Source organism: Polypterus senegalus, chromosome 2, assembly GCF_016835505.1.
Source record: "Polypterus senegalus isolate Bchr_013 chromosome 2, ASM1683550v1, whole genome shotgun sequence".
In the NCBI taxonomy this organism is placed as follows: Eukaryota; Metazoa; Chordata; class Cladistia; order Polypteriformes; family Polypteridae; genus Polypterus; species Polypterus senegalus.
Window position 1 is genome coordinate 58540551 of NC_053155.1, and position 27499 is coordinate 58568049.

Below are 27499 nucleotides of genomic sequence, written 5' to 3' on the forward strand. Positions count from 1 at the left end.
TGCTTAATTATCCAGTTTAGGCCAGATTTGTCTCAATTATAAATGTTTTTTTTTCTTTTTATAGAATGTCTTCATTACATTGTCCATGCTAGGCATGAGAATATACTGTATAAAATGAATGAATACCAGTTGCACAGTATCTTATGTGTTTTTTAGTGGCCAACAAAAGGTGTCATTTGTCTTTACTTCTCATTGTTTGTGCTAAATTAAAGATGAAAGAGTACCAAATATAGAATTTGGAAGTTCTGAAACTCCCCACACATCTATAAGGCTACAGCTAAACCTCTAACACTCATCTTACCATTTTTATTTCAACTGCACTATTAAAAATAGTTATGTTCTTGTAAATGCATAGAACAAATTGTCAAGTAGGGTGCATCCACTAAGCAGTATCATCTCCAGACAGAGGAGCAGCTTCAGCGACAGACTGAGGAGATCGTTCCTCCCCCACACTATGCGACTCTTCATTTCCACCAAGGGGGGTAAACGTTAACATTATACAAAGTTATTGTCTGTTATACCTGCATTTGTATCACTCTTTAATTTAATATTGTTCTTTATCAGTATGCTGCTGCTGGAGTATGTGAGTTTCCCCTTGGGATTAATAAAGTGTCTATCTATCTATCTATCTATCTATCTATCTATCCATCTAGATAGTAATACTGTGGGGACCTTCATTACTTGACTGAAAGTCGTTTTATTTTGCCACAGCACAATGACCAAATGACTTACTGGATATGAGGCCCTTATTCACACTGTCTCTGCTGGTGACAAAGGAAGAGGCTCAGATGAAACTAAGCCTGAAAGAGAAGTAAAAGGATAACACTCTGAAATAGAGGACAGCACTGAATACAACCAAAACATTCATCAAATCATTATGAAGTAAAAGCTAATGAGGACGATGGTTCTACTGAATTGGATGTTACTGTCACCTTAAAAATTAAAATTAAAAAGCTACATGTAATCCTTGATTATAACCACAATAAATATTGATAATGTATCTCTCTTTCTTATCTTCCAAATATTACTTGCTTGTTTTTATCAAAGGGAAAAAAGTTGTTTTTTTATATAAGATGTGAATGAAGACGGATCTATTCCTGGAAGTGCAAAAGAGAGCTCTGGTGTTTCCTGTTACTCAAAGATGTCAGAATCTTCTTCACATACAGCATCATCCTCTACGTGATTAGTGAGAGATTTTAACAAAGCAAGTTCTACCACGCCAGCTGCAACTCACATCTTGTGGAACAAATGCATTAAATAACATTTTCAAGTCGCACACCTACAGTTGAACATGCTATTGTTAAGATTCTCTTCTGATGTCTCTCATTCTTTTTCATTTATAGTCGTTTCTGTAATTTTCTCCTTCTCTTGTTTGTACTTTTCACACATTGTCCCCTTTACCATAATTACATATGTCACCTGAAAGCCTTATTTTTAGGTATCGGTTGCTCTTAGCTATTCAATTAGCTTCTCACTTTGTTCTTTGGCTCCCTTATTGCTTCCCTTCTTGTATGTTTGTTGAGTCTGGACCATTCTGGTTTGGATTTTTAGGCTTTATTTTTATTTCTTTTTTTAAATTTGGCTTATGTTTCTTGGTTCTTGGTTAGATGACTTTGTTTTGTCTTTTATTGGATTTCCTTGTCCTAGTTGTATTCTCTTTGTATTTTTTGAATATTTTCCATTTTGATTTTTTTTTCTTTATTTCACTTAAATACAACTTTAATTATTTAATTTATGTTTTGGGCCAGGTTTTTATTTGACAGTTTCCTTCCCTTTTTGGTATTGGTATTTAATGGCACCTCAAAACAACTGCCACTTACACACACACAGACTCAGATACAGAAATTAGTGCTCACAATATAAAATGGGACTGTTAATTTTATTTATTGCTATTTAATTTGTAATGTTTTGTGTCTTTTCATTATAGATACAATCTTGTCAATCAGTTTTCATCAAACACTTAACAGATGTCATTAATAAGCACCATTATAAAATAAAAAATGGTTTCTTGCCTAAAATCACTTTTTGCAAATCGCTCACAGTTTTTCTTAGATCTTCACTGCAGTCAAAAAAGTAAATACACTGCCTTTATTTAACTCAAAAATGAGTGTCAGGATTTCAGGTGAATGACACCTTTCGACCATAACTTTCAAGCAGAGGTGCAGAACACATGATAATAACTATAAATGAGCTAAGTATAAAAGTGTAACTGAACATTAAGTGACTTTTATAAATAATTATAATGGGCCTACTAGTGTTGGATGGAAACACCAGAAATAGAACGCAGTCTCAAACACAGCCCAAGGAATATTTACACTTGTCATCTACGTTTTTATTAATTATAACTTGGAGCTTTTTGCCTTGGTCTAGGTCTTGGTGGTGGATGATCTTCTGCTTCATCATTTATTCTTTGGTCTGCAGTAGGAGGTGGACATCGCTGGTGAGGAGGTGGTCTTGTCTGAGTTTGCGTTCGAGGCTGAGTCTGAGACCTTGGGTGGTTGCAGTGTGGTTTTGATGGATTTTCTCTCTTTCGATTTGTTGGTGGCAAAACTGGAAGGTCAAGACTTTCACCTAGACACATGAAAATGAGTGAGATATTAAATTGTGATTTGTTTCTGTAAAGCATACTTGGTATACAAATCTGAAAATCATGTACTAAATTCAAATACTAAATAATAGCATATTGCAGTTTGAATACTATCAACAGTAAATGTATAGATTCCCTGTATTGTAGCTTAGTTGTTGATAAGACAATTAATGTTTATTCAGTGAAGCATGGTCTTGGTAGTTAACAACCATCACCATATAGGGTAGTAGCTTACATTTTTGTACTTTAAGATGAAGATTACAATAAGCAGTGTTTAAATATTACTTTCATAATTCATTATTAATCTTATCAAATCCAGTTCAGGATTATGAGAACAGATGCCTATCTCGAAGCACTGAACACAAGGCAGGAGCCAGCTGAGTGGTCAGCAGTGGGCACCGCTCTATGACAAAACACATGTTTGCACATCCCTACATTCAGTCATTCAGGGTTTCTTTAGAGTCACGTAACACTTGTCTTTAGGATCTGAGGAAAACCTGAATTACATAAGTAAATTTGCATGAACTCCAAACAGACTGTAAAGAAAACAGGATTCTTATTTCCATCCATCAATCCATTTTTCAACCTGCTTCGATCAATACAGATGAAGAGGAGACAGAGCTTTTGCCAGCAGATGCTCTATGGCAGAATGCAACTTGCAATAACCTGGTTTCATCTAAACATTTTTATGTTGTTATTCTGTGCTTTTTCACTTTGTCTCTGTACCTCTGGAGGTTTTGAAATATGATTCATTTCTTTACACTTACATTAGGGATAGGGACTTTTCATGATTTTTTTCCATTATGGACACCACCACCTTGCTAAGCACTGGGAGTGTGCAACAGTATAAAGATCAGCACCGTGCACTCCCTGGTATTCTATACTTTGACCGACAGCTTTTCTTGAGTTACGTGTCAGATGACAATACTTTCTACTTCATTCTTTCTCTGTGTAATGGCCAGGCTGGCACATGGCCTGCACAGAAGGAAACCAGAAAGAAAACTGGTAGAGATGAGGAATACTACAGGGGCCGGACAAAAGGCAAGACAAAAAAGTGGGCATGGAGTCAGGTTGCAAAGTCAAACTCTAAAAATTAGAGCTACCAAACAAAGATAAGGTTGGGTAAATGTAGGAAAAGGTTGTAACTATAAATTGTTACTGGAAGTACCTTTAAGTTTCCTCTAAACTAACCAATGAGTCATTAAATAAAGGACTATTTAGTAAAGTAAAAAATCCAAAAGTCAGACCCTAAGACTACTGCATCATTCTATAGTGATGACATTATAATATCAGAGGTTCCATGTGGTGTGAGTCATGTGACTAGAAATGGTCAAAATCATGGCCTTTGTCCATGGCAAACTAACACAAAATGAGATTGCTCATGCAATGCAAAATTACATTTCAATAGTAACAGCAAAATAATACTTTAAATGAAGGTGGAACTCAAAAGTTACAAAAAATAAATAAATAAATAAAGCAAAATTTGACTACACTGCTGGCCAAAATGCCTTTCAGATCTATTTGTTATTCTTCCTGAGGTTTGGAAGAGGACCAAGAGATGAAATGTCAAAATCAGAAACAAGCTGAAACCTAAAAGATGACACTTTTGCACCAACACCTATGCACTAACCGGTAATCAAAATATAAGGGAAACAAAAAGATTGGAAACCTGAAATTCCGTACAGAAATTCTCCCCATGTGTGATTGTGTTTATATCCAAAATCATAGACACTGAATGAACCGTTGTGCTGGTAGTTAAAGCATCACACTGATGGCGTAAGATGCAGCGATGTCAGAAACCATGCTAAATGGCAACCATAATGGGACTCATAATATGGCGCCACACAAATAAGAGAGAAATGAATGTTGCAGCACCGTGAAATAAATAATCACTATGTGCTAGAAACATTATAATGCAAAGTAACCATGCAGAGTGATCAAAGCCCATATTCCCATGTATTCAGAGAAAAATCTATCATAATAGGAATCCTTTTTTTAAAGTGAATGGCTTATAACATCTATCTGTCTATCTTAAACAAAGCCAACTCTCTATTTCTTTTACCAAGGTACAAAACTCACATTCATTTCTGAGCAAATATTTAAAACAATGAATCTATGCTATAATCTTATATTTTAAAATTGTAATGCTTAAACTATAGCATATTTGCTATATTATCAAAAGAGAGAGGTCTTTTTGCAATTACTGAAATAAATAAAACAACCATCCAGCTTTGAGGTACAGGCCTCTAAAATGAAAACAACATGTCCACCAATCTATAGGATGTGCAATCAGTCTTGGAACTCAAATGAACGCTGAAGAGTTGTTAAACATTGAGAGTACAGGTGTTCACTTTCAAATGTGTTGCTGTTTTACATTTAGTCTAGATTATTATAGTGGCAAGCTGCTACTAACTCGTCCTCTTTTCCGTTCTGTTCTTTGGTTTCCTGAGGTGGTTATTTGGTGTCACAGACGCTCCAAAAGTTTCTGTCTTTAAATTTCTGGAGGAAATTGCATTTGCAATAAAAGACCTTCTTCAGCATCAGAATATTGAATCCACAGGAGTTTTAGGATTTGACTTGCACCACAGTGCTTGCAGACTGCCCAGAAGCGAGATAGGCCTTGATCCACCTGATTTTAACTTCAGTTTTGACATATGTATTGTAAAACCTTAAGGGAACCATAACAGAAATACAGATATGCCAAATCCACCAATCCATCTGTAGTCTAAATTCACTTTATCAAATCAGAGTCAATTGGGACCAAAACTAATCCCAGCAGCTCTGGAATGTAAAGCAAGAACAGTTCATTTCAAATAAAATGTATTTGCAGTATTTGTATAAAACAGACAAGAGAGGGCCAGAAAAGTCTAGAACACAAACAATAAAACCCAAGAAAACCCAAGAAACCTGCTACCCATCAAGACTTTCAGAATTGGGTGTTAATCCCCAGTCTTTGGCTAAATGAACAACAGATTAGGGGTCTCTGTAGGAGCTGCTTGAGCCCTCAGCAGCCCTTACTGTTTGTGCATCCCTCTCTTTGCGTGTTTGTGTGTCAGGTAAATACAACTAGTATAAATATCTCTTAACTTCCTGCCATTATTTATGCTAAGGAGAGTCAGAATTTCTGGAAATTTCCTTTACAGAATTAATCTGCACTATTTACTTGTGTGTAGCCATCCTTTCATCCTCCCATTTCCCGAACGTTCTCGATCTAGGAAGTAAAATAATCATTTCTCAGAAATATCAATAGAAAAATATTGAAAACATACATGCATTGTTAAATACTCCTACTTGATTCCAGTCATACTGAGAGATCAAAATTAAGCTGTTGAAGTCTTCAAAACATCTGGCACACCACAGAATTATGCAAAAAGATGCAACAACATGAAACTAATTGTAAAAAGAATGTGGTTACTGTCTTCTGTTTTCCAAGTAAACATGTATTTGGCGAGTTATTATATTTTGTTTCATAATTTCATAATCTTAATATGTTGTGTAATATTTTGACTATTTGCATTATTTTTTGCTTGTTTTGAACTGTTTTGTCTTTTACTCCATTATAACTTTTTTGATTTTTAAATTTAATCACATTTCACACTAGAAATAAAACTTTAGAAGCACTTGCCAATTCATTTCCATAAAAGAATTTATAATAAGAAAGATTTATTACTATTCATAAGGTGTTTCTATCCTCTTGATGGAAGACAAAAGTAGGAAGTATCTGCACAGATTGACAGGAAATAAAAAAAGATATTTCAACTGTACCCGGTGCCATAAGTTCAAATAATGGAACAAACCAGAGCTTCCCGTTATGGCCAATGTGTGTGGTGAAGACTGGTCCTCAGCGAGTGCCATGATATATTTTTTTATTATTTATTTATAGATTGTTTGTGGCCATTTTTTGTATTTTGTTTGCATCTTTTCTTGTTTGAGGCATGGGTGCGTTGTGAGGTACAGCTGCCTCTGAGTTCATGTCACATTTTTGGTCCAGCATAGATGACATACAGTATGCTTCCCTAGCCCACAGGGGCATTTAAAAGACCATTGTGCCACTGTAATCTACTCAAAACTAGTTTAGTTCCTCCGTCCAATTTGCCTTCAACACAAAAAAGGTCCCAAACAACCACTCCAGCACAGCACAGTGTAGAAAATTGCACTGGCCATCACAAAGTTTTAGAAGATGTGAAGGATATCACTTCCCACAAGAAGGAAGAAGAGCCTGCTCTGCCTTTCTTATATAGTTCCTCTGTGTTCCAAAACTAGTCCAACCTATCATTGATGTGGACATCCAAGTACTTGTAGGAGTGGACCACCTCTACATTCACTCTCTGAATAGTGACTGGACATTCAGGCTCAAAGATAAATAATACGTTCTTTGGTTTTGCTGATGTTAAGATGCAGACAATTCTCTTTGCACCATGAAGCAAAGTTCTCCACCAGATTCCTACACTCCATCTCATCCTGTTTATCAATACCCCCATAAGTGCGGAATCATCTGAAAATTTCTGCAAGTGACCTGACCTGGTGTTATATTTATAGCTTGGGGTGTACAGGATGAAGAGAAAAGAAGAAGACTGTTCAATTGTGGTGTTCCAGTGTTGCTCACATCCATATCAGAGACACAGTTCTTGAGTCTCACAAATTGCAGTCTGCCCAAGTGATATCTCTGAGCTTACCCCTTAATAGGAAAGATATTGAAAGCACTGGAGAAACCAAAAAACAATCCTCACAGAGCTGCCAGCTTTGTCCAATCAAGAATAAGCCTTGTTCATAATTAAGAGCTCAGTGACTTTAACAGTGGCACTGTAATTGAATGTTGCCTTTACTACAAGTCAGTTTGTGAAATTTCTGTCCTGCTAAAACTGCCCTGATTAGCTGTATGTAATATTATTATGAAGAGTAAGTGTCTAAGAGCAACAACAGATAAGCCACATAGAGGAAGACCGCACAAACTTACAGGGTTGTTCTGTTGAGTGCTGAAGTACATAGACACAAGACTATGATCAACGCCAAGCATCGACTGAGTGATGTAAAGCCATTGAGCTCTGGAGCAGTGGAAACATGCTGTCTGGAGTGATGAATCACACTTCATTATCTGGCAGTATAATGGACGAGTATGTGTTTGGAGGTTGTCAGGGCAGCATTACCTTCTGGATTGCATAGTGACTACTATAAAGTTGGGTGGACAAGTGATAGTGGTCTGGAGCTGATTTTCAGAGTTTTGGCTATGCCCCCTGGTTTCAGTGAAGAAAACTGTTAATACTGCAGTATATGAAGAAATTTTTTGCAATTGTGTGCTTCCCAATCTGTGGAAACAGTTCTTGTGAAGACTCTTTTGTGATCCAGCGTGGGTGTGCACTTGTGTACTAAGCCAGTTCCATAAAGATATGGCTTGATGAGTTTGGTGTGAAAGAACCTGAGAGGCCTGCACAGAGCATCCTATTAAATAGCTCTGGAATGAATTGTGAGCCAGATCATCTTGTCCAACATCAGCACCTGACCTCACAAATGCTCTTCTGGCATGAGCACAAGTTCCCACAGACACACTGTAAAATCTTGAGTAGAACCTTCTCAGAAGAGTGAAGGCTGTTATCGTCACAAACGTGGAGTCAACTCCTTATCAACACCCATGGGTTTTTAATGGAATATCCAACACACTCATGCAGGTTTGATGGTCAGATGTCTACAAACTTTAAGTCATATAATGTATATTCATATAGGTTAATTCTCAAGGTTAAATATACACACAAGGGGAAAGGAAAAAGTTTTGCTCCTGGTCTTAAGTTAAATTCTATGGCACCGACTTGATAACTGGTCAATTATTAGCTTCCATGTAGTAAAATATATTTCTAGCATTTGTGATTTACAGATGTACTTCTTGTTTTAGTACCAAGTCAATATGGATACTGAAAACTGCATAATCAAGTACTGTGCTATTATAAAGAAAAATACACTTTTGGAGATTCATTCTCAGTTACTCAGCATGTCCCCTTCATGTGCTATATTAGAGAGAGAGAATGAAAAATTCAGTTATAGCAGGGTATCTATTGAAAATGACTGAGGGTCTCACCGACTTTGAACTTCGATAAATAGGGGAAAATGTAACAAACTATGTGGCACATCCTAATGCAGAGCCAGTCATACAGACACTATAGGGATTTGTTATGGGCCAGTCAATTCTTCATGAATAATTAAACACGTTCAACATCTGTGTGTGCTGGAATTATGACTCCTGAAATGAAGCATGAGTGCCTCTGATTAAAGATAAATCTCATTTTTAAAATATTTGGTAACATTTCAGTTCAGGTTCTGAAAAATGCATCTATTACTCATTTACTGTTATGTAAGACTTTTAACCTACACTTCTTGGGGAAGCATATTGTGAAGCATCAGTAAAGTGTTTATTCATCTCTGCAATGTGACCTACTAACAAAACTCCACTTTGGAGTGTTCTGAGGCGGCTTAACTAAGACACATTTCACTTGGTATTACATATTTTGGTATAATGCCTGTGAATCTTTCATAATAACAAGTAACTTTATCATCATGTCAATGTGCCACCCTGCACAGAGATGAATAACCTATCTACTGATGCTTTATAAGTGTCATGAAGACCAAAAGAAACCTTTGTTAAGGTCTTGTTACATAAGACGAAATGAGTAATAAATGCATTTTTGCAGTACCTAAACTAAAGTTTTAACCAAATATTTCATACATGAAACTTGGATACTGTACTTCACTATGAACCAGAGTTTAAAGAAATCACAAGAGTGATTCTTCATGGTTCAAGCTGGTGGTGGCATAACTATGTGCACAATTTAAGTGTGCCTCAAAAAGCCTATATAACTAGTCAGTATTATTCTGCTTTGCTTTGTCTTTTGCCGTAATAAATAAAGAAAAAGCATTGAGAAATAGTCCTTCTTTTTCTTTATACAGTAACAGTATCCTCGCTCACATTGTACTGGTTGCAAAAGCTGCTCTGCAAAACTGTGGATTTGAAGAAATACCGCACCCAACCTGTTCTCCAGACTGGGTCTTCCGTGACTGCCATCTGAAGAGCTGCCACCCTGCAGGCCCGCACCTAGGAAATTCTGGGCCCCAGGCAGCTGACAGAGTTCGGGCCCCTTTCGTGTTTCAAATATGTGCGTATAAAAAAAAAAAACTCGAAAAAGGGTGGGCCCCTATCTAGCTCGGGCCCCTGACAAGTGTCATGGTTGTCCCCCAGGTGCGGGCCTGCACCCTGAGATACATTACACTAACAATAAAAAAATGTAATCAGCTACGGAAGAGTATTTAAACGAGCAGGGAAAAATGATTCAGTGTAGTGGCATAGAAGACGTTTGTGAGTGTTGTAACAAGTACAGTATATTGGTGTTCAGCGGTGTAGATTTAAGAATGCAATTGGTTTGGTTTAACTTTTTTTTCATAAAGGCTTTTTATCACCAGTTGTAAAGGCTGGAGTTAACCAACATTTTGTACGATAAGCTGTAAGATCAAATGAACCTTTAAATTTTAAAGTTAATGCAAATATGAAATAAGCAAATGCAAATGTGTCGTATGCTTAAGTCTGCATATCTAACATGTATACCAGATTGTGTTAATCCTTAAGAAATTTTACATATAAGTTATTTGCTATCGTTATTGCTGCAGACGTACCTGCCTGACGCTGCCTCTTTTTACTTCGACAGTAACAATAAATTGTTATTGTCAAAAGAATAATCAGCACAGTGCCTCCTCCAGCAATTCCTCCTATTAAGAACCAGTTCAAGTCAATGGTGGGGGGATCACCTAAAGAAAACAGAAATGTTTTTTGAAGAGGGAAGAAGTGAAAATTCTGGACAAATATGCTGTCTTTCATAGAGAATGTCTTAAATGACTAAAAACCTTCTATGAGGAATCTTAGGTGAAACGAAGCAAAATGGCTCTAATACTTAAGGATTACACACTATACAGTAGTTTGCTTGCAATACTTTGACTAATTGTCAGTCATTTTCTAACCCGTTTAGTCCTGAACAGGTTACAAGGGGTGCTGGAGCCCATCCTAGCTAGCATAGGGTGCAAGGCAGGATCAAACCATGGACAGGTTGCCATCAATCACAGGGAGAACACAAACACGCTCACCACAACCACACATTACGGCCAATTTAGGATCAACAATCTACATAATCTGCTTGTTGTTGGACTGCGTGCGATGAAATCAGGTCACCCACAGGAAACCCACACAAACACAGACACGGGGATAACATGCATATTTCTTGCAGGCAGGACTCATGGCACGGACCCTGCTCTCCATACTGAGAGGCAGCAATGCCACCACTGTGCCTCTGTGCCGCCCTCTTGACTAATTATGCCATTTTTTCCAACTACCATTGAAAGAAATCTAAATATTGAGATTAATATCCATATTTTATTACCACATAGCAATCTTCCATGCTTACTTTTATAAGAGAATGAGCAGATAAACTGTTTGATAGACCATTTACTCCTTATTTTTCTTTTTGTAAAGTCTGGTTCTGGAATAAAAATCATACCAGAATTTATTTTTGAAGTTAGTCTCCTGCTTACCCTTACATTTTATATCTGTGGAGTCACTTTCTTTTTGAATATCTTTGAAGCTCACAATGCATGTCAGTGTAACTTGTGAGATGACTGAAGGAAGTGGGTAGATTTTGGATTTCATATGAGCTTGATCATTTCCATTTAATTTCCATTTGAACTGTAAATCCTTGTTATATGTGATGTTGCAGGCTGCATTCTTTGCTGTACAGTTGAACTGAATGTTTGGTTTTGGAATTGGATCTGAAGAGGAAAAAAAACGACAAAAGAAAAACAATGTTATTGATGGTATTTATCATTTTATGCCAATATAATTCACAATCCTAAATCTAGTAGTTCCCATGTCCAGTATTTCAATAATAATTTTTATTTTACACAATTTTTTGGCAATTTCAATACATAATCGAATTTCCCATTTTGCGAGTTCTTCTTGTTGAGTCAAATATACAGTAATCCCTCCTCTATTGCGGGGGTTGCGTTCCAGACGCCCCGATAGGTGAAAATCCGCGAAGTAGAAACCATATGTTTGTATGGTTATTTTTATATATTTTAAGCCCTTATAAACTCTCCCACACTGTTAACATTATTAGAGCCCTCTAGACATGAAATAACACCCTTTAGTCAAAAGTTTAAACTGTGCTCCATGACAAGACTGAGATGGCAGTTCTTTCTCACAATTAAAAGAAAGCAAACATATCTTATCTTCAAAAGAGCGCTGTCAGGAGCAGAGAATGTCAGAGAGAGCGCTCGCAAAGAAAAGCAAACAATCAAAAAATCAATACATGCTTTTGAATATACAGAAGCACCGTGATAAAGCGGCATTTTGTAGAGGAGCGTCCGTGTCCTCTGTGCAAACAGCCCCTCTGCTCACACCCCCTCCGTCAGGAAGAGAGAGCGAGAAAGATAGAGAGAAGCAAACAAGCACAGCGCGGGAAGCATATCTTATAGCATTGAGGAGTTTTAATTAATACGTAATACATGCTCTGATTGGGTAGCTTCTAAGCCATCCGCCAATAGCGTCCCTTGTATGAAATCAACTGGGCAATCAAACTGAGGAAGCGTGTAGCATAAATTAAAAGACCCATTGTCCGCAGAAAGCGGCGAACCAGCGAAAAATCCGTGATACATATTTAGATGTGCTTACATTTAAAATCCGCGATAGAGTGAAGCCGCGAAAGTCGAAGCGCGATATAGCGAGGGATTACTGTATTACACTCTTATTGTTAATGCAATTTGTATCATTGAAAAACATTGTTAAATAGATGATGTTTTGTGAACAGCATAGGCCTACACAACATTTTCAGCAGAACAGAAACTGTGATTACAGATGCCTGATGTTTATAGGATGTGCAAGTCCATGTTTTCCATGTACACTTTACAAGTGGAAGAAAATATTTATAAAAAAAATATATGTGGATGGGCGGCACAGTGGCGCAGTGGTAGTGCTGCTGCCTTGCAGTTAGGAGACACGGATTCGCTTTCTGGGTCCTCCCTGTGTGGAGTTTGCATGTTCTCCCCGTGTCTGCGTGGGTTTCCTCCCACAGTCCAAAGACATGCAGGTTAGGTGCATTGGCGATTCTAAATTGTCCCTAGTGTGTGTGTGTGTGTGCCCTGCGGTGGGCTGGCGCCATGCCCGGGATTTGTTCATGTCTTGCTGTGCTGGCTGGGATTGGCTCTAGCAGACTCCTGTGACCCTGTGTTAGGATATACTGTAGCAGGATGGTCAATGACTGACTGACTGCATTTGGTAATAAACATTGAAAAAGCAATTGAAGATGATAATTGCAAAATATAAGTAATTTTTATTACAGTATCTATTTTCAGTTATCAATAATAAATGTTATTGCGATCTAAGAACTTCGCATGCACTTTTTAACGTGATTATTTATGCCCATTGTCACAGCATTATATATACAGTAAGGCTGAAAATAACCCTAACAACACTGGACAGAAGGCAAGCCTTATCATGTAGTACACTCTGTCACTCTTCCACTCACACTGGCAATAAACGTAAAACACCCACTTTTGGGATGTGCGAAGACAGCCATATATGCCCCTGCAAGCATGCTGGATGTTGCCTGTTTGTTCACTCAGCAGGGGATCTGCAGTGACCTGCTACTGAAGTGGTAATTTTTGCTGGTGTCTTTTAGCATCCCGCTTCTGTCTCAAATATGAAAGCATTTTGGAGGTTTAATGTAGAGAATTTATCTTATTACAAATGGCTGTGCTTCACTAATGTCACATTATGCAGACATTCAGTTACCTTTCTCTGGTAATATGCAGTTCTGTGTCAAAACCTATTCTATGATCTTTGCAACAAAAGCTAAAAGTTAAAGTTTTGCTGACATATTATTTGATTGTAAGCTCCTATGCTTCCCTTAAATTCTAATGTTACATTTTTGAACAGAACACAGATGGCAATTATTATCCAAAATGATATGGTGCACGCTTCATACAGCACATATCCTCTAGAGGAGATGGGGCTGCCATTACTTAATTTGCAGTGTTCAAATGCCCTTTCCATATCAGTCAGTCATAAGGCAATTTATTTTGCAGTATTTTTCTATCTTTGATGCTTGTTACAACACACTGTCCAGTGCTCCTTCCTGTGCATTTCTTGCTTCAACTGGCCTAATTACTGTTTAAAATACTTCATAATTGTTGTTACGGGATTTTAAACTAGAATATTCATGATTATCTATAATTTTGAGAAAAACAACTTTATATGTTAAGTTTATACAATTTTACATATTACTCTCTCTTACAAGGTATAATTAACCTTTACAATGTCTTCAGGTCAAATTTGACGTAGTTTTGTGTTTGAAATCAGTGAAAGCTCCTTAAATTTCATCTGTTCAAACTATCTGACATTTCATATCATTTTCCCCAATTAATGAACAGTGAAAAAAAAATCCCATAATTTATACACCTCCTAAAATAATGAATCTTGCCTTGCCTTTCAGGTCAGTTTTGCCCCACCTTGACTTTAACAGATTTTCTGCTGCATTTATGGTAATACGTTTGTTTACAACCCATAAAACACATCTTAAATGTGACCTTTCCAGCTCAGAAATATGAAGGCTATAAGGTAAGCTGTCCTAGCTTTACAATAATCAAAAAGTTTTCCAGAAGTCATATTTATGTGCAACTGCTACACATCTTGAACACAGACATGTCCTTTTGGATTACTTTTGACCCACTATATACTTTAGTGGATTTTACTCTTCATTTATGATGGTTTTTTCACAACCTATGCAAACATCCTAAATGTTATTGTTTTAGTTCAGAAATTATAAGAGTTTTAATAAAGTTGTGTAACTTTAAAAAGGCTTAATTTTTCAAATGTCATACTTTTGTCCAGCTGCTACATATTTTGAAAATCAACTTCATCATATTGTTTGTGTCAGTTTTGACCCACAATTGCCTTTAATGGATTTTCCACTTTGTCCATTCACAACTCATAAGAACATTCTGAATGTCATGTCTTCTGAAAATTAGGATCATCAGTACTACAGGTTAAGATGGGCAAGCAATATTAAACAGGTTTGGCATGAACAATGTAATTTCCATGGCACCAAAGAGGGTGTTCCAGAACAGTGTCAAAAATGACATTGCAATGGCTAAGCTGCTTAATACACTGACTTAAATTTTTTAACAATACTTTAAGGTAATCTTGTATTTTGCCAGTCCCTTAGTTATCATTGCTTTAATCGCTATAATCACCAGATTGTGCCATAAAGTGACCACCTCTAAGCATTTAGAGCCAGGCTTTCCTTCTTAATATGAATAGCATGCAGTAAATGTAGGTTAGAATAAAGACCTGTCAAAATCCTTAGGTTTAGTTGGCTGCAAAGATTTAGCAGAAAAACATCTTTTGGTGTAAATGTAACCAAATTGTAATAATTAGATTTTGAGTATAAGGAAAGAAGGATGCCAATTACACTATTAAAACAGAAATAATTGTAGGGCAAGGACTGTACTGGTCATTTTGACTGCTCTTCAAAATTCTTGAGAAGCTTGTTAATACAAAGTTAACTAATTGTTTGTAGAGATTTAAATTTTGACAAAGTAACAATCTGGCCATGGAGGTATAATCTTAATCAATCTAGTCAAAGTGTTTGAATCATTGACCCATAGAATCCTTTTCAATAAAGCCAGGGACCTGGAATTCTCAGAGTCATCTTTGATAGAGTTTAAGAATTCTTTTTACTGTGGGAGTAATCAACTTGAAATCTCTGATGTCCCTCAAAGAACAACTTTGAGACCAAATCATTCCTTCCATTCAGCCATTTTCAAAACATGCTTAATCCACTGTCAGTAATTAAACCTGGACCAGGCATCAATAACATGCAGGTCACGCTCTTGCATATATCCACACTCACTCACACGGGCCAATTTAGAGACAAAAATAATAAGGAAGCTCCACAAGGAAAACATTTCAATGTAAAAGGGTTGGAGAATGACAAGTGACTGGATTCCTGGCATTCTTCTTCAGGTGAATACTAAGGGTTCTGCTCTTGACCTAAAGTATTTTTCCTGTTTTAATGATTTATCCTTACATATGAGTTTTTTCTAACTTCACCTTTAATAATTTATCAAAGACTACCCAAATTACGGAGGCATCTTTTCACTGTTCTCTTGACAATCCACAGCCATTTTTCCCAATGGATACTTTCTGTTGCGGCAGGAGTCACTACATCACTGGTAACAATAGCTACAATAATAATATTTTTTTTGCACAAAATATCTTGTTATCTTCATAGGGAGAACAGAGAAACAGTTTGTCTATTGTTTAAATTAGTATCCTTTAGCCTTCATGATCAATGCCCTCAATAAGCCTATTGCAAATTTATGTCAGTTGTCTTTATCATAGCAACATAGATCATGGTGCCAAATCACAAGGTTTGAAGGAAACATTTGAGCTGGTAACATAATGGAAGGCAGCCTGGGAGATGCAGTCCAGTGGGCTGCCCTCCTGGGTTCCTTAGGTGCTGCCTGGGTGACCTGCTAGGAGAAAACGTCTTCACTTTAAGGAGATTCCACCTGACCGAGAAGTACTTTCTTATGGCTTTGGAATTATTCCCAGGTCTGGCATAAAAGAAGCTGCTCTGCCTCACCCAGAAGTTGGGAGTGGAGACGGACAAAACTCGTCTGGGAGTATTGGAAGAGAGAAAAATAGAGAAACAGAAAAAGGTTTCTGCTGGTTTTAAGGAAACATTTGGATATTTACTTTAAAAAAAACGAAGGCATTAGAACCTGTGATTGTTGTTTACGTAGTTGTGTGAAGGGTTTGGGGCTTTAAAATGGCCTGAGGTGCTTCACTATTTACTCTTTCCCTTTATCATCTCTAATGTTTGGTTTTTGCACTCATTCTGGCCTTTCATCTCCTCTGGTTTTGTTCTCCCTTTCCTTCCTTTTTCCCACCTGTGTATCTTATCTAGGGTCCAATTGATGATATTGGGAGCCCACATATCAGTCCAATATTTGGTCTCTACATGTGCATTGGTATCAGTGGAACCTCCACCAAAATTATGATGCCAAAACTCTTCAAACCAAAGCATGTTTATTATGTAATTATGAGAATATACAGAGCTTCAATTTGAAAAGCTACTCATCTTGATATGCACAATGATGATAACAAACTGAGGTTTAACAATGTACATGCTAAACAATTTGAATAGCTTCCAAAACTTAACCTTTACTTGCACAAACTGCTCCAAACATGCACAAGGTTTTCATTCATTAACTAAGATCTCCTTTGTTTCAAAAGTCAGACATTTGTCCAGTAAAAATCTGTACAAGTTTTGCTTTCAAATGGTTATACATTTATCTTTATATGCTGCAAGCAATTGTTTGACAGAGTACTTATACTGAGAGAGTTTACAGAGAAGTATTCACTCCTATTCACATGTTTTCTTATTCACGTGAAGTCATTATTCCTTCTGAGTTTACAAACAAAAATCTGTTTGCTTTTGAAAATGTAAACAATTTACAGAAGCATATTAAAAAATACATAAATTAACTTATTAGATAGATAGATAGACAGACAGACACACAAACACACACTATGGTCTGAACACACATCAGAACTAAAAAGAAAGAAAACTTCTGACTTGGCAGTCACATTCCCAGTGAGGCTTTATGCAGTCATATTGCTATTGGTATAAAAGAGCCTCCATGGTGCTTCTTGACACATTTCTGCTGAATGATCAGTTGGCTGAAAGCCCTCAGTGTTAGTGTGTCAGAGAGAGGATGTGCAGCATTGCTCATAATGGCACTCAGTTTTGTTTTAATTCACTCCTTTGCTGCTATTTCCAGGTGATCCAGAGAGCATATAGACATATGGACCTGCATATATAAGCTACCATAATTGCCTAATAGGACTCTTTTTCAATAAATGAATTTGTTATTTTCATATTAAAGTGGCAGCTCTTCTTTAAACACATAACTGAAGTCCTCTGCTATTAAAAGAGCCCTCACATGTTACTGAAGTGAATCCATCATTTTACAGTATATGCAAAGAATATGTTTTCTCAAACTGCCATGCTAGCTGTAAATTTAATTGGAGTTCTCAAACAAAGGCGGGTTTTTTGGGGCATTAGGGGTGCTTTTCCATGTGCATCAAGCAAATCTTCATATGTTGCACCTCCTTACAAATGGATATTGCTTTACTTTTACATGGAGCTGCAATGAATAAAATGTACACTCTTTGCTTACTATGTGTTACTTACTGGTCCTCTAGCTGTGAGATAAGCCGTGAACCTGTATGGCTGGGGTTATTTTGCCTGAACCTGTTGTAATTAATAAAGTTTATAACAGAAGACAACTGCAGAAGTGAATGAAAAAAAAAACACTTATGCTATCAAATTGGAATGTCAGCACTTTTCAGGGAATCAAGTCTATATGGCTCAGCTCATGAGCAAAAGCCAGATCTTTTGGCTCCCAAACAGTGCTTACTCAGGACAAGCATACAGTAGTTTTAAATTTCAATAAAATTTTCCAATATGATGCCCTATGAGTGGTGTGCTTATATAGTTTAAGTTATTGGAATACACTTAAATGCTACTTCTTTTGTAACAGTTACTTAATCATTTTCTGTCTTTGCTTATTCTCTTTCCTGCTCTTTTGGGTTTGTCTTCAGAATCTGCTAATGCACAAATTTAGCGTCAGTCTCATGACAAGTGAGAGATATGCAAACATTTAAGTAGGAATTCAAGTCTAATAAACATGTACACTTCAATTTAGCAATGGCAATATGTGCAAATCATAGTGGTAAAGCATTTAAAGGCTAATAAATAAATTAAATAAAGCTGTAAAAACCCATGGTAAGCACAATCCTGGATGTATAACAGGAACAATGTTCTTTAAATAATATGAATTCTATTTGGATGTATTGAGATAAATATATTTCAATACTTAATTCAATTATTGCATTCATCTCTAAGTTTATATACTATATGTGCACTGATTCATTTATTTGTTCATTAGTACCTTAAAAATGATTTAATTATACTAATCAAATAACATTACATTACAACAACTTTATTGTCAGTGAAATGTATTCTTTATGTTCACCTCAACATAAACAATATTATTATCTTTACAAGCATTAACTCAACAAACACTTGACATTTCTCACTGCCTCTTAAGCAGACACTTGCGCTCACGGCGCCTGATTAAATTAAACACACCAGTAATATTTGTACAATATGTGTAACACTGGACAATAAAGATATTGCCTCCTGAACACTTTTGGATGTATATTTCAAATTTTGGACTGTTGATCACAAATACACCTTTAGCATTTCCTATTTTTGTGATTTCCTCTCCAGTTTAAATGTACTAATCTGTTGCTCACAAAGTAAGCTGTTTTTTTTTAGTTCATGCATGGCTTTGGGTTGTTAACATGGCCTAGAGAAAGGCCATCTTTTTTATTAATTTGTAACTGATAAACATAAAAGCTGTCATACAATGACTATGTCCACCCTTCAGTACCCTTTGGCTATGTAGCAGACATGAAAGAAACCTATGAGAACATGGAACTGTTGTGGTACTGTATATGGTTCAATAACTACAACTGGGACATCTGTGGGGATCAAAAATAGAGGTACTGTGACTAGGAATGCAACTTGGCTACGCCAAGGCCTGTTGTTTCAGTTTTGAATAGCACAGCCATGCTACAGGGTCTCATTAAATCAAAATGACCTGGCTGCATTTACGCATTTGTAACCAGGGAATAAACATGTGGTACATAAACTATATGTCAACCCAACAAAGATATTTTTGCCTCTTCTTTTTATAAAACTCGGAAAGTGATTAACAAGGAAGGCAAAGGATTCAATATTGGAGACAGATGTTTCCACGAATAACTGATACCACAATTAAGTGAGGCATTCCTGTTAGTTCACAAAACAGATAGATGGTTCAAAGATTTGCTAGTGGTGCCAGGGGACAGATGTTGTTGAAGGATTCAAGGATGTTGTTGAGAATCTTTTTACCAACTACTGAGTACCAAACTACAGTATGTCCACCTGGTTGATAACATGTTTCAAGTATAGAAAGCCATGAAGTGCACTGATGATCACTTTTTTACATTCACACTTGGACTTCTTCCATAATAATGTTGGCGTACTCAGTGATGTACATGGTGAAAGGTTTCAACAGGGCATTTCAACAATGGAAAAGCAGTTTTAGGGCAAATAATATCCATCAATGCTTGTGGACTCTTTTTGGACACTGAATAAAGACATATCTGATGCTAAGTATAAATGAAAATCAGCAGCCGAACATTTTAGCTCAACTTAACTAATGAAATCTGCCTGTAATCAGACATGCTAAATTCAGTAAGTTAATTACATACAACGTGATAACCATCAATCTGAAATTATATTTGTGTTCACCTTAAAGCTTTTTATCATAATCACCCAATATATTTCAGGAACCAAAACCTAATCAAAACCAAAACCGTTTTTCATTGTAGTTGGTAATCTTTGTTGCCCACATATCAATATTGCAATATGAAATAACCTATTGGTTTCTACTAGATACTCAATTTAACATACGCAACTAATGAAGTCCCAAGAACCAAAATGTTCCTCACGCTTTTGTGTTTTTAACCATTTTCCTAGCCATTGCCTATTTTTCCATTGACAGATGAATGCCAAAGCAGCATTTCTCTAGCTTCTCAATCATATTACTAAACTAGCAAAGTAGATCATGATTTAAAAATTTACCAGAGTGGATTGTTTTCTGATATTTTAGAAAAGCATAATGTAGTTTTCCAACCAACTAAAATCTAGCTGATCAGATGTGTTGAAATTGTATATATAAAGATTAGCAACATGTATAAAACTTACCTACAACATGTAATTTATATGTTTTTTTTATTAAAAGTTTTCCATCTTTATAATTATGCAAAACATAATCATTATTGCTTCCTTCTTTAGTGTTTTTCACAGTAAGTGATCCATCGCTCTCAATACTGCCTAAGACACAGTTTCCAGTAGGCTTTCCATTTTTCATTTTACAAATGTGTTCAGCATTTTTCCACTGAATGTCCTCAGTATTTTCTTTGGTATTTTTCAGCACAACAGATTGGCCTTTTTCCACATACTTATCTTCAGTTTCAGCATCTAGCAATCCAAAAGAAGAAAATCAAAATAAGTTAATAAGAAGTTTAGCTGTGATAAATAACAAATTAAAACATCAAATAAGAAACATTAAGTTCAAGTAAGTATTACTTGAAGCATTAAGTAGGGAAGTTCAAGTGTCTTATTATTGTCATTTCATCAAGTACAAAGTACAGGGTGGGATGAAATTGCATACTTTCAGTTCCACAGTGCAAAACAAACAACATATAACATGGCAAGACAGTGTATAAAGCAACTTAAAAAGCAATAAAAATTATAGTGCAGCAGACAAGATATTGGGGAGTAAATCAATACATACACACAAGCAACATAGAGTGCAGTTACAGTAATCGACAATAAGACACAGTTTAGCAGTTCAATAAGCTAGGCTGGTAGCAGTTTAGTAGTAACATCATTATGTTTTAAAATGTGCAAATTGGGCTGATAATACATATAACAGATACCAGATACAAAGTGCAGTGTGCATTGTATTTTTAGAGGGATGTAGATAGTTTTAGATCATAATTCAGAGTTGACTGTTCTGCAGTGGAATGTGGGGGTGCAAGAGCATTGAGGAGTTGTACAGCGTGAGGAAAAAAAGAGTTGCACAGTCTCGATGATCTAACTTAAATGCTGTGATTTACTAGATGGCAACAACGTAAATAGCCTATGTGCAGAGTGGGTGGGGTCAGTTGCAACGCTGCACGCCCCAGGTAGACAGCAAGTGTTATATGTCTCCTGTATGGAGGGAAAGGTCACTCTGATGAGGTTCTCAGCAATCTTATTGATCCTCCATAGTGACTTGCGGTCAGCTGCATTTTCAGTTTCCATACCACACCTTGATGGAACTAGTCAGCACACTCTATAACTCCCCTATAGAAAGTTTTAAGGATGGAAAGAGAAGGACTTGACTTTCTCAGCTGTCACAGAAAGTAGAGCCATTATTGTGCATTCTTGACAACAACTGAGCAGTTTAGGCTCCAGGTAAGGTCTTCAGTAAATATATACCAAGGAACTTGATGTTTTCAACCCTCTCAATGATGTGACCATTTAAATGGAGAAAGATGTGAACTGGATGAGTCAACAACTATTTCTTTTGTTTTGTCAATATTTAGAGACAAGTCGTCATCCTAACACCGGACTTCCAGATGTTTAACCTCTTCTCTGTAAGTTGACTCATCATTATTGCTAATGAGGCTTACCTTAGTTGTGTCATCAGCAAATTTGATGATATGATTGGAACTAAACTGGGCAGTGTCAGCAAGCCGAAAAGCAGAGGAGGGAGGATGCAGCCCTGTAGAGCCCCCAATGCTCAAAGTGATGGTGCTGGAGATGTTGGTGCTGATACAAACCATCTGGGGCTGTGCTGTGAGAAGTCTAAAATCCAGTTGTACAATGATGAATTTAGTCCTCGTCCTCTAAGTTTGGATGTTAGCTTCTGTGGGATGACTGTATTAAATGCTGAGCTGAAGTCCATGAACAACATTCTGGTGTATGTGTATTTTTTGAGACGGGGTGAGATGGAGAACCATGGAAATGGCATCATCGGTGAACCAGTTTTCATGAAATGCAAATTGTAGCAGATACATTGAAGTGGGAAGTTTGGTATTTATGTGTGACTGTTCTCTCAAAAGCACTTCATGATAATCATTGTAAGTGTTATGGGATGATAGCGGTAGTCTTAAAGTACACAAGTACAGCAGCTTTACTCAGAGATATACTGAACATGTCCTGGAAGGCATTATCCAGCTGTCCCACAAATTCTTTAATCACTCATTCAGGTATGTTGTCTGGTCCTGCAGCTTAGTGTGGACTGACCCAGAGGAAGGTTCCCCTCACCTCAACTGTTGTCACACAGGTCACCTGATCATTTAGCGGTTTATCTTTTTCTAGTGTTATTTTTTTGGGCATAAAAGATTTTTAGTATGTTGGGAAAAGAGGCATCAGCAGCACAGTCTGGTGGAGGAACCCTGTAACCTGTGAAAGCTTTGATTCCTTGCCACATAAGTAGTGAGTCCTTGGTGTTCGAAAAAAGACCTTGTACTTTATTCCCATATGTAATGCTATCTTGATGCCCTAGGACAAGTTCACTCTGATTTTTCTGAGTGCTCCTTTACCACCTGCCTTAAAGGCAGCATTTCAGGTTTTCAACAGGCTCCCACTTTCGAGGTCAACCAGGGCTTCGGATTAGCTCTTATGGTGTAGTTTTTGGAGATAGTGATTTCATGTGTACATTTATTGTTGTAGCCAATCACAGAGGCTGTATACTCATCCAAGTTCACAGTTCCATCATAAGTAGCCACTCTGAACATGTCTCAATTGGTAAGTTCGAAATAGTCTTGAAGCATTGAAATGGACCCTTCGAGCCATTTTCTGGTTTCCTTTATGACTAGTTTTGAGTGTATCAATACTGGTCTGTACGCCAGATTCAGTTTAACAGAGATATGGTCCAAGAAACTCCAAGAAACTGGGGGAGGGGCACACCTCGGTATGCATCATATACTGTATGTTCATATAAACTAGATCCAGTATATTTCGCGCTCTCTTTGGAAAATTAACATGCTGGTAGAATTTTGATAGGACTGATTTCAGATTAGTGATGTTAAAGTCACATTAGTCACAAGTCAGCATTACTCAGAAGTCCGTGGGAGTACGCAGTTTACAGTTTGTTTTTAGCATTATACAGTTCATCTAGTGCTTGATTAGCATTAGCACTGGTAGGCAAGTACACCACAACAGCAATCACAGCAGAAAATCCCCTCAGTGGATAGAACAGCTGGCATCTCACTGACAGGAGTTCCACCAGTGCTAAGCAGTGACTTGAAATGATTGTTGTAGTAGAACACCAGTCCTTGTTGGTATATACACCTCCCTATTAGTCTTGTCTGTTGATTCTGAAGATGGTTAGCCCATTTGGGTGGATGGCAGAGCCTGGGATGTCCTCATGAAACCACATTTTCATGAAAACAAAAGCACAGAAGTTCTTCAATTCACACAGGGTACTGCAATGTAGCCTGACATAGTCCAGCTTGTGATTAATGGAACAGATGTTCACTAAGAGAATAGTCTGCAGTGATGGTCTCTTTGACTTTTAACCTAACACTTCCATGTTTGCCTTTATCGTACATTCACTCTGGGTGACGCCGTGGTCTTATGGTTCGAAAGGTTTAGCAGACCAATGCAAGCTAGCGTGTCAGTCAATAAACTGTTCACAATGTTCTTACAAACCAACACCAATGTGGTTTGGTCATATTTCTTTGTACTAGTGTGTCTGCCCTTTACACAGGTCGAACTACTGAAAAAATATAAACTAAATTATTTGATGATTCTAAAACAAAGTGTGTTAACAGTATAATAATGACATAAAAGCATGCCATTAGTGTTAACTGAAGTTTTAACTCAAAATGCAAATAATGTGCTATGTCATAGAAGATAATAATCAGAACTTTAAATACTGTGGCATGCAGCTGAACTAGAAAATAAAGTGTAAGCCCTTGCCTTCTTCAATTGAAGTCCTTCCCTCCCATTTTTCTGTCTTTAATTCTGGTGACCTGATTCTCTCCTTCACCACAACCTGTGATTTTTCATTCTGCTTTCATTTTATATCAATACCTACAATCTACTGCTCAAGAACAGAGGTTGTGACTAAAGAAACCTGCTTTATTTGCCTACTGACATAAACTATTGGTGCCAGTGTTGTGAGAGAAGAAAGGGGATTTGTGTATTGGTGTAGTTTGTTTTAATTGTAATCCTTTTTAGTGGTGGCACAACTCACTTTAGAATGTGCTGGTGTGAGGCTCATGCCGGAGTATGCTAGCACTAGTGCCCGAAGAAACTGCAGCATTCAGAAAGCACCAGCTCGGTGTGATTTGTAGGTTGCATTTGTGGGGTGCTCATGGGTCCTAACAAGGGCCGAGAGAGTAAGAAGGAAGAACATTTGTGATTTTTACCTTTCCAGTTGGATTTTAACCTATTTATTGGATTAGGACTTTCAAATACCCTGGAACACTGAAATTGTTTTTTAATGGCAATATTTTTTGGATTATTTATTTACTATGGTACCTGAGAAGACAGGTAATAGATAGATAGATAGATAGATAGATAGATAGATAGATAGATAGATAGATAGATAGATAGATAGATAGATAGATAGATAGATAGATAGATACTTTACTAATCCCAAGGGGAAATTCACATAATCCAGCAGCAGTATACTGATACAAAGAAACAATATTAAATTAAATAGTAATAAAATGAAAAAATTAAAATAAAATTAATGTTCGCATTTACTCCCCTGGGTGGAATTGAAGAGTCGCATAGTGTGGGGGAGGAACGATCTCCTCAGTCTGTCAGTAGAGCAGGACAGTGACAAAAGTCTGTCACTGAAGCTACTCCTCTGTCTGGAGATGACACTGTTAAGTTGATGCAGTGGATTATTTGTGATTGACAGGAGTTTGCTTAATGCCCGTCGCTCTGCCACAGATGTTAAACTGTCCAACTTTAATTCTACAATAGAGCCTGCCTTCTTAACAAGTTTGTCCAGGCGTGAGGCGTCTTTCATCTTTATGCTGCCACCCCAGCACACCACCGCGTAGAAGAGGGCACTTGCCACAACCGTCTGGTAGAACATCTGCAGCATCTTACTGCAGATGTTGAAGGATGCCAACCTTCTCAGAAAGTATAGTCTGCTCTGACCTTTCTTACATAGAGCATCAGTATTGGCAGTCCAGTCCAATTTGTCATCCAGCTGCACTCCCAGATATTTATAGGTCTGCACCCTCTGCACACAGTCACCTCTGATGATCACAGGGTCCATGAGGGGCCTGGGCCTCCTAAAATCCACCAGCAGCTCCTTGGTCTTGCTGGTGTTAAGGTGTAAGTGGTTTGAGTCGCACCATTTAACAAAGTCTTTGATTAACTTTCTGTACTCCTCCTCCTGCCCACTCCTGATGCAGCCACAATAGCAGTGTCATCTTTGTTTATAATAGAATAAATAAAAAATATATGTTCTACATGTTCCTTCAGCTCCTTTTCCTCTCTGTTTACGTATGTGAATGTCTCTTAAACTGCACTCCTTCTTTAAAGCACATTCTCGTAAAGCCTACTCCACAGACTCTGTCATTATTTTTGAGGCGTCTTTATCACTACCTGTCCAGTTTTACACTTGCTGTCTTTGCAGACAATGCTCTTAGCATGTCTCATACACCTTTACTTGTCTCACATCTCACACTCACCCTTCCTCTTTCGTCACATCACCAAACCAAGCTGACTAATCAGATTGCTCAGGAGGACTGGACACACAGACCTTAGTGTTTTATTAAATAGCAGATTTATTGACTTTATAATTGCATGTTTCATACATTTTTAATGCTCTTTATTTTTTGAATGTTTGAACAAACACTGGTGCTGCTTTTGACAAGTAAGCCTCAAGCTTGTTTACTCTCTTGCCTTGGTCCATCCTCTGTCGTGGCTGTTGATGCCCTGGGAAATGGCACATGAGACATCACAGCAAGTCACCTGGAAACTACCACTGCATTTATTGTAGATGTGTGTTCAACAGTTTGCCTTGTTATAGACCCTACAGTTTTATGAAAATGCAGACAAAACTGCAAGAATTAATGACATAATGAAGAGCTGCTAATTACATCGGCAGTTTCCAGTTTCATTCAGCAGGGTCCACTGTGGCTGCAGATGTCTGCTCCAACCAGTTTCACTATCAGCAAGTCTTTTTACTTTTAATTGAACTTATTGTTTAATTAGCTTAGTTTTTTTTTTCTTCCATTATTCTGCATTTAGAAGAGAGCAGTAGTGTGAGATTTACATTCATAAGAAATTTACAACTAGCACATTTTTACTTTAGTTTTAAGTGATTCCCTATTTTTATTATTCCCCTATTAATTCACTTTCTGTGGATTTTTACCCTTAATTGCATCCTAATATTGGCAATCAATAACAAGTGGAGTAGACACCAGGACAAATGACTCTCAATGCTTAAACAAATGTCTGCAGCTACAGGGGTCCCCCGAGGCTGGAATTGGGAACAACTAAATTAGACAGGCCCCATGTTGATTAGAGATGCTTTTTATATCTGACAATGCTTATTATTGTTGTTGTCCTAGGTATGAATATACACAAATTAGGTATGCAAGGAGGTGGGGAAACAATCTAATGTTGCTGCTGTAGAGTAAGATGTCAAAATAATGCAAGAAATGAGTGCTCAATACCTTACTTAACACTTAGGAAGCCTCAAGGTAATTTTTAAAGTACTGAAGATAAACTGAGTTTTGGAAGAAGAAGCAAAGGGGCACCTAGACTTGAATGTAAAACAGTCATTCACTTTCAGCCAATCAGTCGAAACATTAAAGTCAGTCTGTAACATTATAGAGCTGTTAGTGCAAAGAAAAGCTTACAGTGTAAAAAGCTGGAAGGAATAAAGTCTCATTCTTTATTATTCTATTATTCTAGGCAAACTAGTAAGAAATGTAAGTAATAATAATGAGAAAAATGAATAGTCAAAACTGAAAAAATAGTCAAAAACCAAATAGTCAGCTGCACTGATACCAAAGACTGGTTGTGAGAAATTCAAGCTATGTCAAAAACCAGAGCAGCAAAATGAAACAGATTTAACAGCATTAAAAGGGTTGTTCTGAATCTGCAAACTTGGAGAGCTTCCAATAATGAACTCTTAGCCCAGTGTGTCATTAACATGAGGTCACGACTTCTGTGA

General features: G+C 37.1%; 1 protein-coding gene across 2 annotated transcripts in view; it reads right to left on the reverse strand.

The window, feature by feature from the left end:
• Positions 1–1865: 1865 nt before the first annotated feature.
• Positions 1866–27499, reverse strand: part of LOC120522952 (T-cell surface antigen CD2-like) — a 54814-nt gene continuing 29180 nt past the window's right edge. The window contains exons 2-5 of one of the 2 annotated variants that reach the window (XM_039743752.1): positions 20500–20775; positions 11159–11386; positions 10244–10375; positions 1866–2571 (exon numbers count right to left, since the gene is read on the reverse strand). In XM_039743752.1, the coding sequence (XP_039599686.1) occupies positions 2336–2571; positions 10244–10375; positions 11159–11386; positions 20500–20775 (872 nt within the window). In that variant the 3' untranslated portion in view covers positions 1866–2335. The remainder of the gene's footprint in view (positions 2572–10243; positions 10376–11158; positions 11387–20499; positions 20776–27499) is intronic. The other variant, XM_039743753.1, reaches the window with a different exon arrangement.